At 40.8% G+C, this 16,394-nt stretch overlaps 2 protein-coding genes across 2 annotated transcripts; one reads left to right on the forward strand and one right to left on the reverse strand.

Annotated features, from left to right (window-relative positions):
- Window positions 1-202: 202 nt before the first annotated feature.
- On the reverse strand, window positions 203-8,631 carry qars1 (glutaminyl-tRNA synthetase 1). The gene is made up of 23 exons (XM_078255295.1): window positions 8,437-8,631; window positions 7,934-8,084; window positions 6,425-6,534; window positions 6,263-6,338; window positions 6,116-6,180; window positions 5,936-5,989; window positions 5,522-5,585; window positions 5,367-5,441; window positions 5,139-5,224; window positions 4,962-5,048; window positions 4,776-4,875; window positions 4,605-4,683; window positions 4,280-4,519; window positions 4,073-4,165; window positions 3,836-3,973; window positions 2,860-2,947; window positions 2,615-2,761; window positions 2,371-2,472; window positions 2,168-2,260; window positions 1,397-1,524; window positions 1,242-1,308; window positions 1,014-1,139; window positions 203-839 (listed from the first exon to the last, which is right to left on the reverse strand). The coding sequence occupies exons 1-23, from the start codon at window positions 8,545-8,547 to the stop codon at window positions 789-791; spliced, it is 2,331 nt and encodes a 776-aa protein (XP_078111421.1). The 5' UTR covers window positions 8,548-8,631; the 3' UTR covers window positions 203-788.
- Window positions 8,632-8,817: 186 nt separating this feature from the next.
- Window positions 8,818-12,250, forward strand: ogg1 (8-oxoguanine DNA glycosylase). Its single transcript, XM_078255296.1, has 7 exons — window positions 8,818-9,366; window positions 9,487-9,857; window positions 9,972-10,151; window positions 11,079-11,257; window positions 11,347-11,494; window positions 11,601-11,650; window positions 11,745-12,250. Exons 1-7 carry the CDS (start codon window positions 9,257-9,259, stop codon window positions 11,943-11,945), a joined length of 1,239 nt encoding a protein of 412 aa, XP_078111422.1. The 5' UTR covers window positions 8,818-9,256; the 3' UTR covers window positions 11,946-12,250.
- The last annotated feature ends 4,144 nt before the right edge of the window (window positions 12,251-16,394 follow it).

Here is a 16,394-nt window from a genome sequence, read left to right on the forward strand (position 1 = left end):
GTTTACTAAACTTATTAGACTTTTCTTAGTGAAATCAGTGATTACCTTCAGGTCTAGATGTGTGTGACCAATAACCATAACCAAAATATCATCATAAACAAAGTCAAACATTTGATTCTAATAGTAAAATATCATAATTTAAAATATCACTGGTAGGAGAATGTTAATATCAGCTTCAAAAACTTCAGATTATTAACAAAGAGACATTGCAGGTTTTTTATTTTATATTATTTATTCTTGTCACCTGTCAAAAGGACACATGTTCACCCCTCTGAGTCTAAAAAAACATTATGGTTTGGCAAGGATCTACCGCCTTTGCAAGAAAGTCATGCATGCCATTTGAGAGCATCTCCTGTGTAACACCAGTTTCGAGCCAATATTACAATAATATACGTGTCATCCTTGTTGAACAATGATCAGCATGCATCCATTCAACAAAGAAGAAACACTATAAGTGAATATTATTGCAGCAGATATAGAAAAAAGAGTCAAGAGGACTCTGACACTGAGTGACCAAGGTTGAGATTGCGCAAAGTGATACTGCAGTAATTTTGTTTTTGCAGCCGACAATTAAGAAATACAATTATATTTTCCAATTTCAGCAAGACAGATCCATGAAAGAGAACTGCAGTTTAGAAAAAAATATGGACATGTAATTATTACGGTATCTTTTCTGAGTCAATCTCAACTTGATCAGTCTGTGCCCTTGCTGATGTTACACATTAATTGATGCAAACAATTTGGACATGTATCTGTGGGCTCATGGGAAGCGGCTTGATCTCTTACAATTAGATCTTCCCAGGGTCTTCTTTGAGGGTGACTGTTCTGTTGAAGACGAGCTGCAGTGAAAGAAAGATTACAGTCACACTTCACACTCATTACAAAAATGTTTTTTAAACCGGAGTAGATATAATAATACATTTTCCAATGAACTAAAATATCGTGAAAGCTTTCATCACTAAGCATTTGTAATATAAACACAACCGTTTCAAAATTGTTCAATCTTACTGTACCTTGTCTGCAGTGCTGTCGGGGTCCAGGGAGAAGTAGCCGACTCTCTCAAACTGGAATTTGTCAAAAACCTTTGCTCCCTTTACTGAGGTATCCACTAAGGCACTGCTGATCACATGCAGGGAATTCTAAATGACAAAAAGGAAACACATTAAGCAATCACTAAGCCCATTGAAAAAGCTCAGTTGATCTAAACAGGCCTTTTGTCACAGGAGTGCAGCGGTACTCACAGGATTGATGTCACTCAGGAAGCCATTGGGCACTTCAGACGGATCCTCTGGATGTTTGTGCAGGAATCTACGAAGACAGTGAGACGTTTTGGTTAAGTGAGTTTTCTACATAGAATATCGATTGTGAATGACAGAGAGTGTTTTTTGTGACTTACAGTCTTTCATAAAGACGCACTTCACACACCAATGGCTGGCTGACCCAGTGGATGAAGGCCTTTGGTTTCTCTGCGGTCTCAGAATTGCAACAGCTCACCTCCAGTTCAACCACTTTACCCTGAGTGTCCTGAGAAACAAAAGGAGATTTCAGCAGGACGTGGACCAGGAAGTCAAGACATCCACCGAGGGAAGCAAACACTGCTAAGAATGTATAATACCAAGATCGTACGTTTTGTTGCAACATCAGATGGACTGCAGAAAAACAAGCTGTATTTGAATAGTGCTTTTACCCAAAGCGATTCAAAATAAGACACACACACACACACACACACACACACACACACACACACACATACACACACACACACACACACACACACACACACACACACACACACACACACACACACACACTTTCACTATCTTTGTGGGGACCAGTCATTGACATAATGCATTCCCTAGCCCCTTACCCTAACCTTAACCATCAAAACTAAATGCCTAACCTTAACCCTTACCCTAACCATAACCTAATTCTAACCCTAATCCTACAACCAAGTCTTAACCCTCAAACAGCCCTTTAAACTTGTGGGGTCCAGCATTTTGGCCCCACAAAGCTGTCCGGACCCCACAAATATACTGTAGTCCCGGTTTTTGGACCCCACGACTATAGTTAAACAGGAAAACACACACCACAACACACACACACACACACACACACACACACACACACACACACACACACACACACACACACACACACAGAGTCTTACCTTGATGACCTTCTGGACAGAGATGACATAACCAGCATGTCTTAGACCTACAGGCTGTTCCGGGGTCAAACGCTTGTAACCCTTTTCCAATACCTGCAAAGGAGAGGAGTCCATCATTATCCTCTGTCCACAATGCAAGCATCACACAAAGAAAGTATGCTACTTATACTGTGAGGGTATTTTCTTTTGTTTTTCTCTCTGACCTCTCTGAAGTCACTCTGTTCAATGAAGATTGTGTGTGTAAATGGGACGGTATGGCTGCCCTTTGCCTCGTTGGCAGGAAAGTCTGGTACTCGTACTTCTGACTGAGACAGAAGAGGACGAAAGCAGGAATATTCAGCACCGGTGATTTTAAATATTATGCAAAAGACAGAATATACAGGGTATTACAAGTCCTCAGGGAGCACATGTATGTGTAATGTCTGCATATGAAAGTCATGCACAAACCTTTGAGTTCGCAGGAAGGTTAGTTATGGTGACTTTAAGTGGTTCCAACACAGCCATGGCTCTGGGTGCCGTGTCGTTCAGCACGTCCCTCACACACGATTCCAGAAGGTGGGGCTCTGTCGTCGTCTGGGAAACTGTGACTCCGACCTGCCAACAGATGCAACGTATCATTACAGCACCGTCCTCATGCGTTTAATTACTACTTCCTCCACCCAACTACTCATCCTTCCGTTTATTCTGCATACCCGTGCACAGAAGTTGTTAATTGCCTCTGCTGGGAAACCTCTTCTCCTCAGCGCAGTCAGAGTGAAGAGTCGGGGATCGTCCCAGTCTCTGGAATTAGAAAAGATACTTTCTACAGTTACCAAACAGATTCTATGTAGCAGGAAGACAGCTGTTGTGATTAAAATGCTGCACACCAAATCACAGTGAGAAGTATATATGGTTTGAATTCACTCATGATGTTTGACTTATCTATCTGTTGCAAGACATCTGTGTTGTTATTACAAGAAGTGGTTATAGCTTTTAATACACTTAAGCCCTGTTCAGACATGGAATTCATAACATTGCTATTAAATTGGTCTTTGGACATTTACAGGAAGAGCCATGGGCTTGTACGATAGAATTCAAATAATCTCTAGTTATAATATAGTTAGTAGGCCCTTTTGTATATCCTATTTCTAGTAGTTGATGTTTACCTTATATAACTTGTATACCTAAACTGCTGCAAAATGTAATGATTTAAGGATGCTGTCTACTCACTATATTGTGTGGATTATTTTATTTCAGTAGTTTATTCACTTCTCCATAGTTATCCTGGAAGCCCTGACATTTACATTAAAGAGTTGCATGTCTGAAAGGGGCTTTAGTGAAAAAGTAAATATAGAACAGGGTAGTATGTAGGTAGGGATGCACAGACCCAACTTTTTCTCTACTGACAGCTCTCTTTTCCCAAATTTAAAATCTGTATTCCACTCTGAATGGAACTCATTGTGATCACTTTTACATAGGGTAACATAAGACCGGGGGTTCCAGGCACACGTTTTATAATGACATTGACAAATGTTGAACGGTCACTTTTGGCTGACACCTATTCCGCTTAATAAGTATCAGCATAGTATAGTACAGAATAGTAGTAGGGCAAATACTCATCCTTCTAACAATGTCATATAAATAGTTAAAATAAATAATTAACAGACTAGAAACAAATGGCTATTTTACCTGACAACACCAGCCTCTACCAGTCTGATGATTTTCCTCTTTGACACAACAGTGTAGGTGAGGTTCAAGCGCCCATATTCCCACTGAACTGGGCAGTACACATCCAGAGCGTTACACAGCCAGTAATATGATGAACGCCTGTTACAAACACAAAGGAAACCAAAAAGGACGGTGAACATAACAATGCATTTGCGTTTCGAGCTACGACAGATCACCAAAGATCAGAAAGAAAAGTACCTGGCCTGAAACTCTTTGGTACAGAGGGAGTGTGTGATATTTTCAATGGAGTCACACAGACAGTGGGTGTAGTCATAAGTGGGGTAGATGCACCTGCAGAGAAACAGAAGACACAAGCGTAAAATAAAAACACAGCTTGTTGCGTGAACAAATGTATTTCAATGAAAATACCTGGTTTAAAAAGTACAGCACTTTGTGTTCTCATACCATTCATCTCCTGTCCGATGATGTGGCGTGTATTTGATTCGGTATGCCACAGGGTCCATCTTCCCGTCCTCCATGACCATCTTCATCCTGAGCGTAGCCTCTCCCTCAGCAAACAGCCCCTTTTTCATCCTCTCAAACAACACCAGTGACTCCTCAATGGGTCGGTCTCTCCAGGGGGATGGAGGAGCGTTATGGCCCTTCAGTTCCTCCCCTTTCTGGTGGCACACGTACGCATGACCCCTGAAGGCAGACAAAGAAAAGAATCCGACATAATCTACTGGCTTGTGCACATTTACAAACATGTACACATGGTTTGGACACCCACCTGCAAATTAAATCCACAGCGAGGTCGTAGAGTTGCTGAAAGTTGTCGGATGCATGCGTGACAGCATGAGGTTCGTAGCCTGTGGAATACAGTAATATTGATAAGAAACTTAAGGAATGTAGAGTGTACCTGAAGCTTTCATCAGATCACAAAGGCATCAATCAAACTCACCAAGCCACTCCACCATGTCCTTGATACCAGTGAAGTATTTCTCCTCCTCTTTCTCTGGATTTGTGTCATCATACCTCAAGAAACAAATTCCATTGTTTGCCTACAAGAAGAGACATGGTTTAAAGAAAAATGCTGCAAGCGAGAGGATTAAACTGCTTATGTGACAGAGGAGAGAAAGATACGTACCTTTGCATAACCAAAATTAAAGTTGATAGCTTTGGCGTGTCCAATGTGAAGGATACCGTTGGGCTCAGGAGGAAAACGAGAACGTATCTAAAAGGAATTTTGTAAATAGAAAGGGGGGAAATCAATATACATAATAATTTTCAAGTTATCCAAAAGTAATGCATATTAAGTTTGTACCTGTCCACCAGTGATCTCCATGTGCTTTTTAAGCAAGTCCATTGTTTTTGGTGTGACCACATAGCCCTCAGTTTTATAGTTCTCTCCTGTATGATGGAAAGTAAGGATGAAAGATCAACATGCTTAGTAAGTAAATCCTTTCAAATTGCTCTAAATGGAGTGTGAAGAAAAAAAGGTCGGCAAGCAGAAATGCAACTGCATCTAATTGTTCAGCTGGTTCCTTCTTACCTGGTTTATGGAACTTCAGTGCTTCTCCTCTGAGCTGCTCCATAAGTGACTTTCCCTCCCCAGTCATCGCCTCGCCTAAACAACCAACAGCCACAGTTAAAAACAAACAAACTACCTGTCACTTAAACCTTCCGTCTACTTTGTCTGCCGCTTACCATTCAGTGCCACCTCCTCTTTCTTTGCCTTTACCTCATTCTCTGCGACTTTAGCTTTCTGGGGCTGCAAAACAACTGGACATTAACCACAGATGAAAGCAAAAGATTAAGTGCAGTGATTAAAGGAATAGTTAGACATTTGGGAAAATAAAAGTAATTTGCTTTCTTGCAGAGAGTTAAATGAGAAGGTTAATAACACGGTCATATTTGCATGATAAATGTGAAGACCAGCAGCCAGTTAGCTTAGCTTAGTATAAAGACTAGGAAAGCAAAGGGGAAACAGCTAGCCTGGCTCTGTCCAAACAGGGAAGGTTATGTGTCGGACCATTTCTTGGCTGGGCACAGGAAGAAAACAAATAAGCATATTTTCCAAAACGTCAAACTAATTCCTTTAAATAATGTGCCGTGCGTTACCTTTGGTTTCTTATCCAGGTCAGCCTCGGTCTTGGGTCCTAAGAGGTGAAGGACCTTTAAGACAAACGTCACAGTTAGTTACAGTACACAGTGAGAATAACCGAACAACCTCAGATGAAAATATACAATAATAATGACACACACACTACTTCTAACAATATTCTCTATTTCAAAACACACCTGCATGTCCACCTCATTTTTGACGACCTTTCCATCAGCCCATTTAAGGGCAGAGCGTGCCTCTCCTGAAACAGACACAAAAGCTCAGTGAGACATTCTGTCTGTTAAGCTTTAATGATTTCAAACATATTTTACTACGCATCATACCCATCAGCAGTCCCATGTTGAAGTGGTACCTCTCCTTTAACAGCTGTTCCTTGTGCTTCTTGATCACCGATTCAACCTGCACAACATTCCACTGTCAGTGAACACACCAGTAAAGCCCGTAAGACTGACACACTTCTGGGCAATGTAAGCTCATGCACTTACTCCATCCTCAATTTGCTCCGGTGTTATGACCACGCCCACTCCACATGCTTCTTCAAACTCCCTCTGGTTGATGGGGTCCTGAGGGTGACTCTTCACAAATTCAAGTGCAGCTGCAAAAAAAGAGGGAGGAGACATTGATGGAGCAGGAAGGCACAGAAGTCATTAGGCTCGTTCGAGATGACCTGCGCCTCGTCTGTAAAGTGGATGAGAGCAGGCGCTAGCAGCCGGGGGCAGTGACAAAAAGCCGCGAGCCGTCAAGTCGGACAGTTTCCAGCCGTTTCCAGCAGCCTTCAGGCTGAACAGGAAGTCACAGACACACTCACATCCAGTTAGGTCCGATTCCGAGTTAATACAATATTATCAGACCCATATATCAGCTTGTACACAGTCTCCAGTTGTTTTTATTATGACAGAGTAGCTGTTAAAATGCTCTACATGCAATCTGTTGCTGAGGTTAATAAACAACAGACTGTAGATGATCCGTAATCTGAACGGCTTTAGTCTCTCTGACTTATAAACCTCACTATCAGCTATCACTATGTGTTCTGTACAGAATAAACCTTTAAATCAAACAAATAGTAATTAAAATCCCTCCAATTCAAAAACAGTGAAAAGTTTATATAAAACGTCATCATGTTGAGTCGATTCAGCTGTTAGATCAGCTGAGAGCCAGGCGTTTCCCAGGATGCCCTGGGTCCGCCTGGGTCTTGCAGTTGTTGAAATGCAACTGCGCTGCCTGCGTCTCAAACCTGCGGCCGTCTTGATCTCATGAGGTTATCGTTGCCCACGTGTGCATGACGTCAGAGCAAGTCGGACACAACTCTAACCGGCATGCATTGGGCAGCGATCGCCGGTGATCGATTCTGCGCAGACCTGGCTCATCTCGAACGAGCCTATTTTCTCCAGTTATTCATGTCTACAAACCTATCTCATTCATTTAGACAGTCCATATAGTCAAGGCTGGCACTCATCCATTCTGCTTTCTCCTATGCGCTCTCTGCTTTCCTAGCCTCCTACCTGTGGGATCTTGACATTTTTTTACTGCACATTTTATATTCATCAAATGTATTGTATCCCAGACTTTGTTGGCACACTGCCAAATTGAATTACATGTGTCCTGGCTGAATTTGGGTATTCAGTATTTTGTGTGTGGGCAGTAGTGGGTGAATAAATGCCATGGACTTCTTAAAATGGCTTTCTTATGTCAGGAAACAGTCTGGGAAATTACCTGAAAGATTAATGTTAAAATATGTCATGTTTACATTTTGGTTATGATCTAGTGAAATAAGTAATTGTGCAATAGTGTGTAATTTTATAATTCATATTGTACAGTGTGTATTATTTTATGCTGCTCCTTTAATTGCCTCTTTTTTTTTTTATAAAGTTGACTCTGAGAGATATGCACAATTATTCCAATGTATCTGTACTGTCCTGTACCTGCACAAATGTCCAAACATCTCATGAACTTGATTAGTCAGCTTGCAACATGTCAAAGATGTCAGAACTTACCTGCCAGCTGTAGCTCTGTGGTGATTTTGCGCTGAACTATGCAGTCTGAAAGGAATGCCAGGCGTTTGGTGTCTTTAAGGCGAGATGCCATACTGTACAGCAATGTGCCCATGGCTTTGTCTACTCCTGATGCCCCACGGACTCCCTGGGCCTTATGAAAGCAATGAGAAAAGTCCATAATTAATCGTTTTGTCCTTTAAAATGTGTGTATGTCAATAGCTAATGAACTGCGTTACATTCAGACAGGGAAGTGTTACTATTTTATGTGGGCCGATTGTCTGTAAACAGCCTTTGGAATGTGAAAATGAAAGTATAGTGGCCCAGCCTGTTACAACTACTCAAAAGTTACCTCTGACCCCATAGTTAGAGCTCATTTCAAGTAAAGAAGAAATAAGGGTGGATACAAGTGAGTTTAAAAAATAAAGTGAAATCAGTCACATTTCTGATTTCACAGCTGTCCCTCCATGAACTTGATCTTCCCCATATCATACGTTGGGTCGTACCTGAATAATTGCGTCCTTCAAGACGGAACTCAGCGCTTCATTTTTCAGCGTTTCTTTCGCTTTCTGCTCACTGAGCCCAATGGAAGTGAAAAGTGCCACCGTATCTGCCATTTTTCCACCGATCGGAACCACTCAGACACGCCACCGCCACACACAAGTTTTCTTCTCGGAGAGAGAGCGAGGAGGGACGACTTCCTGTACACCTCAAAGAGAAAAAGAGTACAAAAATATTAGCCAATAGAAAACCGCGGGCACGGATGGCATTGACCAATCGTGAATGAGCTTGATTGAAGTTACCGCCCACTAAGAGCGAGAGAGCCAATCAACAGTTGTGTTGACATCAGTACGGGAGGGGCTACCGGAATCTGAGAAATGTTGCATCAGATTGACATTACAGTGATTTGGGATAATTATTAACATGAAGTTAGGACTATAACCACGTCTTATTTGTACAAAATAACATTTCCAATTACAAATATCTAAACTTTGCACTTTTTCTTTTCAAATATGCTCAGCTGTGCATCACGGTGTAAGGTCTTTGTTGTCCATCATCATTACCTACGCTAGCTAAAACAACTCCGCGAAAGTTATTTACACTGGCTGTTGTAAACATGAACTCATAGCGTGCACTGTACTTAGAGGTTGTAGCTTCCCGTTTCCATTAAGGTGTAGGGTTTGTTTTACGCTGCAACATCTACTCTAATCACACTAAGATGAGTTTTATAATGTCGGGACACTGTGGTTGGTTAGTGTAACGTTACGCTTGTGTTAACCTCTGAACAGTCAGCAGAGTAACTGTTAGCATCAAAACAGGTAAGTGATGGCCAAACATGCGGTACTGTCATCGGTGTCAAAAATGTGGAGATCTCTGGCCTGTGCAAAGTCGGAGCTGAGTCTTGATCTCACTCTTGCATGTGGACAATCTTTCCGGTAGGTTGGTCTAGCTTAGATGTAACGTTTAGTCTCATGATCAACAGGAGATTTGCTGGACATAACTAATACAGTTTAAATCGTGTATGTGTCTTTGTTTAAACGCATTTCAACCCACAGATGGAGAGAAACCGCAGAAGGCCACTGGACCGGAGTGATGGGAGGACGAGTTTGGACTCTGACTCAAACAGGTGACATTCTTTGGTACCACGTTTACAAAAACCATGAAAAAAGCAGGCAGGTGGATGGCAGTGACAGGAAGAGAAGGGCTGGTGTTTCTCTACAAATGGAAAACAAGTCAGAGAAGAGGTTCAAAGGAGCTTTGAAGAAGGAAGAGGAGGAGCCGGTGGCCTTGACTTCAGTGCAGGACACTGAGGAGGAAGAAGAGATGCTGAGAGACTACTTCCAGCTGAATGTGAAGCTGCTGGATCTGTACAATGAATGGGGAGTAGTAGACCCTCACTTTAAGTGCATTGCAGACATCTTCACAGGTCAGTGTGTGTGCATGCATGCTACCACTTATTATTACATTACTGTAAGTAATGACTAAGGCAATATTTGTTCAATGAAATCTGTCTTAAATATATTGTTTGGTCTCTCCCCAGGAGTGCGCATGCTGCGCCAGGACCCCACTGAATGCCTGTTTTCCTTCATTTGCACCTCCAACAACCACATCTCTCGTATCCAGGGCATGGTGCAGAGACTGTGTCAGGCTCTGGGCGCCCCACTGTGCCAACTGGATGAAACCTCCTACTACAACTTTCCTTCCCTGTCTGCGCTTGCAGGTACTATATTCTTTCTCTGGCAAATGAAGTCATCAGCACTCACAAATAAGTATATAATACTTTTAATCATAGCAGAAACACTAAGCAAAGCCTAGGGCTGAAACGCGTCCTTTTCCTCTCCTGCTGTGCATTATTAAAAGCATGGTAAACTTATTTGTGAGTGCTTATGACTTTATTTGCCTGTTGTATGATTTTTGGGTCGGATCCCATTAGACTCTAAAGATAGTTGAGTTGAGCACAGCAGTTCTTTTGTTTAAACTACATTCCTTCACCACAGACCTACGCCACTGCTTTAAAATCTTTCTTCGTATCAGTGGTTCAGGGTAGAGCTGGGCGATATGAAGAAAAACAGATATCACAATATTTTTTACCAAATACATCAATCATACAATCAATCAATTGATATTGCGGCAATATTGTAGAGTTGCCAATTGGTGCTTTCAGATTTTTGATAAATAATCCACAGTAATGTGGATATAATAAGTGGAGCTAAGTGGGTACAGGCAAATACTAGAACAGATAGAACAGTCAATCACTTTACTGTGATACAGGAAAAGAAAACACTTGTCATATTACAATATTCAACATTTAGGACCATATCTAGTCTCATACATCATTATAATATCTATATACGTATTGCCCAGCCCTAGTTCAGGGTTTACAACTGCATCAGGTTTATTATTCCCCCTCCACCTCTTGTTATATGAAAGTAAGATAATAAGATCAGTGCTTTGGTTGATAGCTGAGTGGTACATAAATCTTGCTGCAGGTTCTATGACAAATGTTTTATTATCCTGTGTCTTTTTGTTGTGTTTATTTCCTCCTTCAAGTGCCTACATTTTCCATGCTGATGTATACGTGCTGAGAGTCATGTTCATTAGCCATTGTCATCATAATTGTGTTGTTTTTCTACACTGCACTTGACAGACAACAGTGTAGAGGTGTGTCTCAGGGATCTCGGTTTTGGATACAGGGCTCGGTTCCTTCAGCAGAGCGCGAAGCAGATTTTGGACACCCATGGGCTCCAGTGGCTTGAAGGTCTACGCAGTGTCCCATATCTGCTGGCCCGTGATGCTCTGCGTACTCTCCCTGGTGTAGGCACCAAGGTAGAGTAGGAAAACAACCCGTTAGCCTCTTATATTTTTCATGAACTTGTTACAGTAACATGTAATCAAGGCTTTGTGTCTCGCTGTAGGTGGCAGACTGTGTATGCCTGATGTCCCTGGATAAGGCAGAGGCCGTACCCATAGACACACATGTGTGGCAGATTGCTAAACGTGACTACAACTATGCTTCTGGCAACGGACAAAAGAGCATCACAGCTAAACTTCACCGAGATATTGGTTAGTATTTACCCACCTTCTCAGTAGTATGTTCGTTCTGATTGTAAACACTAACTAGCGGTTCTATTTAACACAATCCAATGTCCAATGTAATATTGTTTCACAGGGGATTTTTTCAGAAAACTGTGGGGTCCTTATGCTGGTTGGGCACAGTCGGTAAGTGTTATCAGTCAGTGTCTGTCTGTGAGTTTCTGTCATGTCTCTTCCAATCTGTCTGCTATAACCACTGTGTGGTCTTTATCTGTTTTAGGTGTTGTTTTGTGCTGATCTCAAGAAGTTCCAAAAGCTGAAAGAAATGCCCCATCTGAAACGGCCGAAGAAAGAGGAAAATGATGAAGAAGAACTGAGGGTGGCATGCAAGAAAACACAAATTAAGACAGAAGAAAATGGAACTGTGAAGAACATGAAAACCAAGTCAGCACATCACAAGAAAGCAAAGACTTCTGAATGAGAGAGTTATATAAGGTAAACAATCTTCTTACATCAGGACTCACATCAGATCACAATACCACATTTCTTTCACACACTTTGGCTAGCTTCATTTTGAAAAACCTATTGGAATGAAATATATAAACTGTCATGGTATAAAACAAATTATTGTAAGAAGGTTCTTAGGGTTTTCATTTACATGTTGTTGTTTACTGTGACCTCTTCTATGTTTACTTTCCTATGAATCCACTACAACAGTACAAATACAGCACACTGGTGGCCTTTGTTTTGGTTTTTACAATAAAGACAAAATAACTTATGTGCTAATGTTCTGTGTATGGTATGTATTTTAAAAGAAGCTCTTATTCCTGATAAATGTTGCCAGACAAGGCCCCTAGGTGGCAGTATGCATTGAAAGTTATTGCTCTGCAAGATAATATCTCATAGTGGGCCATTTACTTTAGCCAGTCTTTTTATATATATATATATATATCTGAGAACAACACATTTCACTATTTCCCTGGGTGAATACTTTCTGCCAAGCCCCTGGTTCCTGTTACACCATGCACCAAATCGTCATGGCATCTGTATGTATGTCTGAAAAGGTCATAGGACACCAAAATGGTGTGTTGTGTTTCTTCTGTGCATTCCCTGCATCAAAATAGTGTGTCTGTCGGATCGTAAAAAGCTGTTTGGTTGGGTGTCAATCTATAGGCATTGGTTGTCAGCTGGTCTTTTTATAGCAGGGATTGCAGTTATCTGCTGTCAATGCTTGGGGCTTGTGTGACTATCTCTTGTGACAACATGAACATGTCTCAAGGGGTGTTTGACCTATTACTGTCCCTGTGCAATGACCGAGCAAAATGTTAGTTTGTTTCTAAATATATGTAGAAAAATCATTCTAAAATGTGGCATCTGTATACAGCCACAGGCCTAGCAAACCTCTTTCTTATCCTTAGTTTAAAAGGCATATTTTTTTGGCATGTTGGCGTAAGTGAGCAGGTGCGTCATGCATGTAGTTGCATCTGTGTGTGGCTGAATGTGCATGTCTTACATCCATAGACAACGTTTATTTGTGGAAGTGTGTGCAGCCATGCATGTTAATAAATATGTCAGCTTTCATCCCCACTCTGTTGAGCTGGACAGAAGCTAGGGCCCAGCTTCAGGGAAGAGTCACAGTGAAGAAGAAAAGCAGAGTAAAAATAGAGTTGAGACAAAGAAATACCGGTGTGTATATATATTTTTGAAAAAAGGCAGGGAGAGGTAAAAGTGTGCTTGAGGTGGGGACATGAATCTCAAAGAAAAAGCCATGTGCGCACGCAAGTTGACACGCAAAGACTCAAACAACACAACAGTGGCCTGCACATTATGTAAGAGATGGGCCTCAGCTTGTGTCATCCCCTCTGGAATTATTCAGTTGAAAGGACATCTCTCGTTGTGTCTACTTGATCTAAGAGGGTTTCATTACTTCCTGCTAGCACTAGGGGCACCACTTTTGGAGTGTGTCAAAAGCAAGGGCTCTTGGAGTGGATAATAGGAATACAATCTCTATACCCTATGAACTAGACATATTTAAATATATATTATGATATTGTAAAATCATTAGAAAGAAGGATGAAATAACTAGTTGGTTATTTCTGTTTTGGACTAATCCAGATAATTAAATGCCTGACAAATCATCACACTGAGGCAGAAATGATGTAAAATCCAGTATTATCCATATAATACATTATCCATAAACAGTCCCGCTCATTAATTTGCAACATTGCCTGTAATGGCCAAATAATAAATGGATAGCTACCATGATATAAATGTAGAGAGAGAGAGCGATGGATAGATAGGTTCTACCTTCAGTTCATAATGTTCATTTTTTTTGTTTACAGTTTCTGAAATGTGTAGTTAAATGCTTATTATTGACGTCAAAGTTAAAGGTGGTGTACTAGAGTCGACTACATAATATTGAGAGGCTTATTTTTATTTGTAAGTACATGAGGGGGCAGAACATTAGAAACCCGGTATAATGCAGTTCAGTAGAACACCACCACTAACCTCACTACTGGAACCTAAAATTGATGTAACTGTTATAAAAAAAAAAAAAAAAAAGTAGACTTCATGACAGAATAGTTGTATTGAATTGCACACAATTGTGAGATTTAAAAGTATGTAAAATATAGGAATCTATGTTGCATTGGATACTAATAATTATTATTAATTATAAAAAAAATTCACAGTAAATCTCTCAACAACATATTTTTTTACGGTATATTAATGTTGCCATTTATGTTAAGCTAACCATATCTGTCAAAGGGATACATTTTTGAAAAATGTTATTGATATTATTATATAATTGGTATTTGATCCAGTTTATAATATCCAGGCTCTGTGTAGATTTGAACCAAAAATGGTCTCTTGGCACATCCACACTTTAAAACGATGGATGTTATTATTCCTGAATAGTAACAGATGTATTATATAACAGTATCTGATACAATACCTAAGATGGGTCAAATGTGAAGAGCATTGTGTTGATTCACCTTAGAGATGTGGTGAAACCATACAGTCTATGAGTGAAACCCAATGCTGCTGCTGTAGGCAGCCTTGAGGGACGGGGAAGGCAGTCCCCACATTGAAGTCTGTCTTTGGGGCCCAGAGTTGGGAAGATTATTCTTTGGTGTCTAGACAACCATAGGGTGAAGGGAAAGCCACAGAGAGAAAGTCTGAGAGCACAGAGCTGTCTCATATGTGTGCGGGTGGAGGTTAGCATATGAAGGTCTTGGCTGCTCTTAATGAAAGAGGCTTATTTCTTGGAGAAAATTAATCCTTTTTACCATCTGATCAGATCCCCACTTTGCTGGCTATGATTAACGTTCAATGCCTTATAGATTGGGAGGAAGAAACAGTTCCGTCTGCTCCGGAGTTAAATTTCAGTGCCCCTACTAGGATCAATTCAAATGACTATATGGAATGTATTCGCTACATTCCTGGACAAAGATGGTATAGAAACACTATCCACAGTATATATGGGTGAGGGGTGGCATGATTCCCATGTGTGGTTTTGGTGTACGTCAGTGTCAGTGCAGCTAACTCACTCCTTTTTAAGAATTTGTTCATTTAGCAAAATTTAAATACTGCTCTCTTTTCACTTTATTTAAAGCCCGCTTGAAAATCCCCCATATGTATCAAGAGCTGTCAGTCAAAGGCAATATACGTATGGGTAAGTTACCGGGTTGACCTGCTTTGATTTAAGATAAGTGGGACATCAATCAATCAAGCTTTATTTATATAGCACCTTCCAAACATTACAAAAGTGCTGTACAGTGATTGTGACATGTAAACATATGGGTTATTTTATTCTTGCTTATACATTTTTTTTTATGATTTACTTGAAATTGAGAAAACAGATGACCAAATTGATAGTTATTGAAAATAAAGTGGGGGAAAAAAAAATCAGATGAAAGATTGATGTTTACACTTGAGGAGGACCACGCCTGGTGAAGCTTCTCTGTGTCATAATGTACAGTCACCCACTATATAATGCTCAACAAAACTTGCCTTGAGACTTATTTAGAAAACTGTTGAAAACTCGGGCAGGAGGACAAAGTCGCCCTCATGTCTGGGCATTCATTTTTAAAGAAAGGGCTAATTTTATTTAGTGAAGCAACATGCGATCACCAAAGTAAGCAAATATTTCACTATCTCTTGTGCAGTGTTCGGACACTGCTGAGCTACCCCTTAATTTAATGAGTAGTAGTAGAAGGCACCTGTGCACGAGAAAAGACTCATCTGGCTCTTTTTATATAGTTTGAGAATGTCAGATGAATCAGATTCCCCTCTGGTACACCAGATTACAGTAATCTTATTTACATAACTGGATAACAATTCATAAACAAACACACACACACACGCAGACAATGTCGTGCTAATGATCTAAATTACATGACATCTCTTGTAAAAACTTACATCCATTCCCTATTCTGCTCAATTTGGTTTTAATCTATCCCCTACCTATAGATTATTAGTCATAATCCATGTGCAATAATGTGATTACCATAAGGTGAAGTGTCCCCGCTCCTCCTGTCCCAACCCTTCAGTGTCTCTCCTGCTTGCTCAGTAGTAATGTAATGGCATTAGGACAATCCTCTGAGCTGCACAGGTTATTTTAGGACTGTGCAGTGCAGCCAATCTAATGAGAGTGACAAATGAGAAATAATGATACAGAGTGAGATGGTTGCTGCTGATATGAGAGTTCTAGGCCTAGTTAATGTTCTGCAGTCTCAACAGCATGTCCAAACTAGAGTGTTGTGTTTGTGTAAGACAGAGAGACAATCAGATGGGGGATGACGGAGAGGAGGCACCGAGCCAAGGTGCCGTGCTGCATCAGAAAACAGTATCATCTTGGCTCTGGCAGGCTTGCTCCCCCTCTAAACACTCTGGTTGGAGGGCAGGAGAGGCGAGGGAGGTAGAGTTGCAG

The sequence above is a fragment of the Sander vitreus genome, chromosome 7, assembly GCF_031162955.1.
Source record: "Sander vitreus isolate 19-12246 chromosome 7, sanVit1, whole genome shotgun sequence".
Classification (NCBI taxonomy): Eukaryota; Metazoa; Chordata; class Actinopteri; order Perciformes; family Percidae; genus Sander; species Sander vitreus.

Bases quoted from the DNA above. Each gene is read 5' to 3' on its own strand.
- qars1 (XM_078255295.1), bottom strand. From the start codon at position 8,547: ATGGCAGATACGGTGGCACTTTTCACTTCCATTGGGCTCAGTGAGCAG. The intron at 4,684-4,775 runs GTGAGTTTGATT...TGTATTCCACAG, and splicing joins GGACATGGTGGAGTGGCTTG to GCTACGAACCTCATGCTGTC. The intron at 4,520-4,604 runs GTGGGTGTCCAA...GTCTGCCTTCAG, and splicing joins GCTGTGGATTTAATTTGCAG to GGGTCATGCGTACGTGTGCC.
- ogg1 (XM_078255296.1), top strand. From the start codon at position 9,257: ATGGCCAAACATGCGGTACTGTCATCGGTGTCAAAAATGTGGAGATCT. The intron at 10,152-11,078 runs GTACTATATTCT...TGCACTTGACAG, and splicing joins TTCCCTGTCTGCGCTTGCAG to ACAACAGTGTAGAGGTGTGT. The intron at 11,495-11,600 runs GTTAGTATTTAC...ATTGTTTCACAG, and splicing joins TAAACTTCACCGAGATATTG to GGGATTTTTTCAGAAAACTG.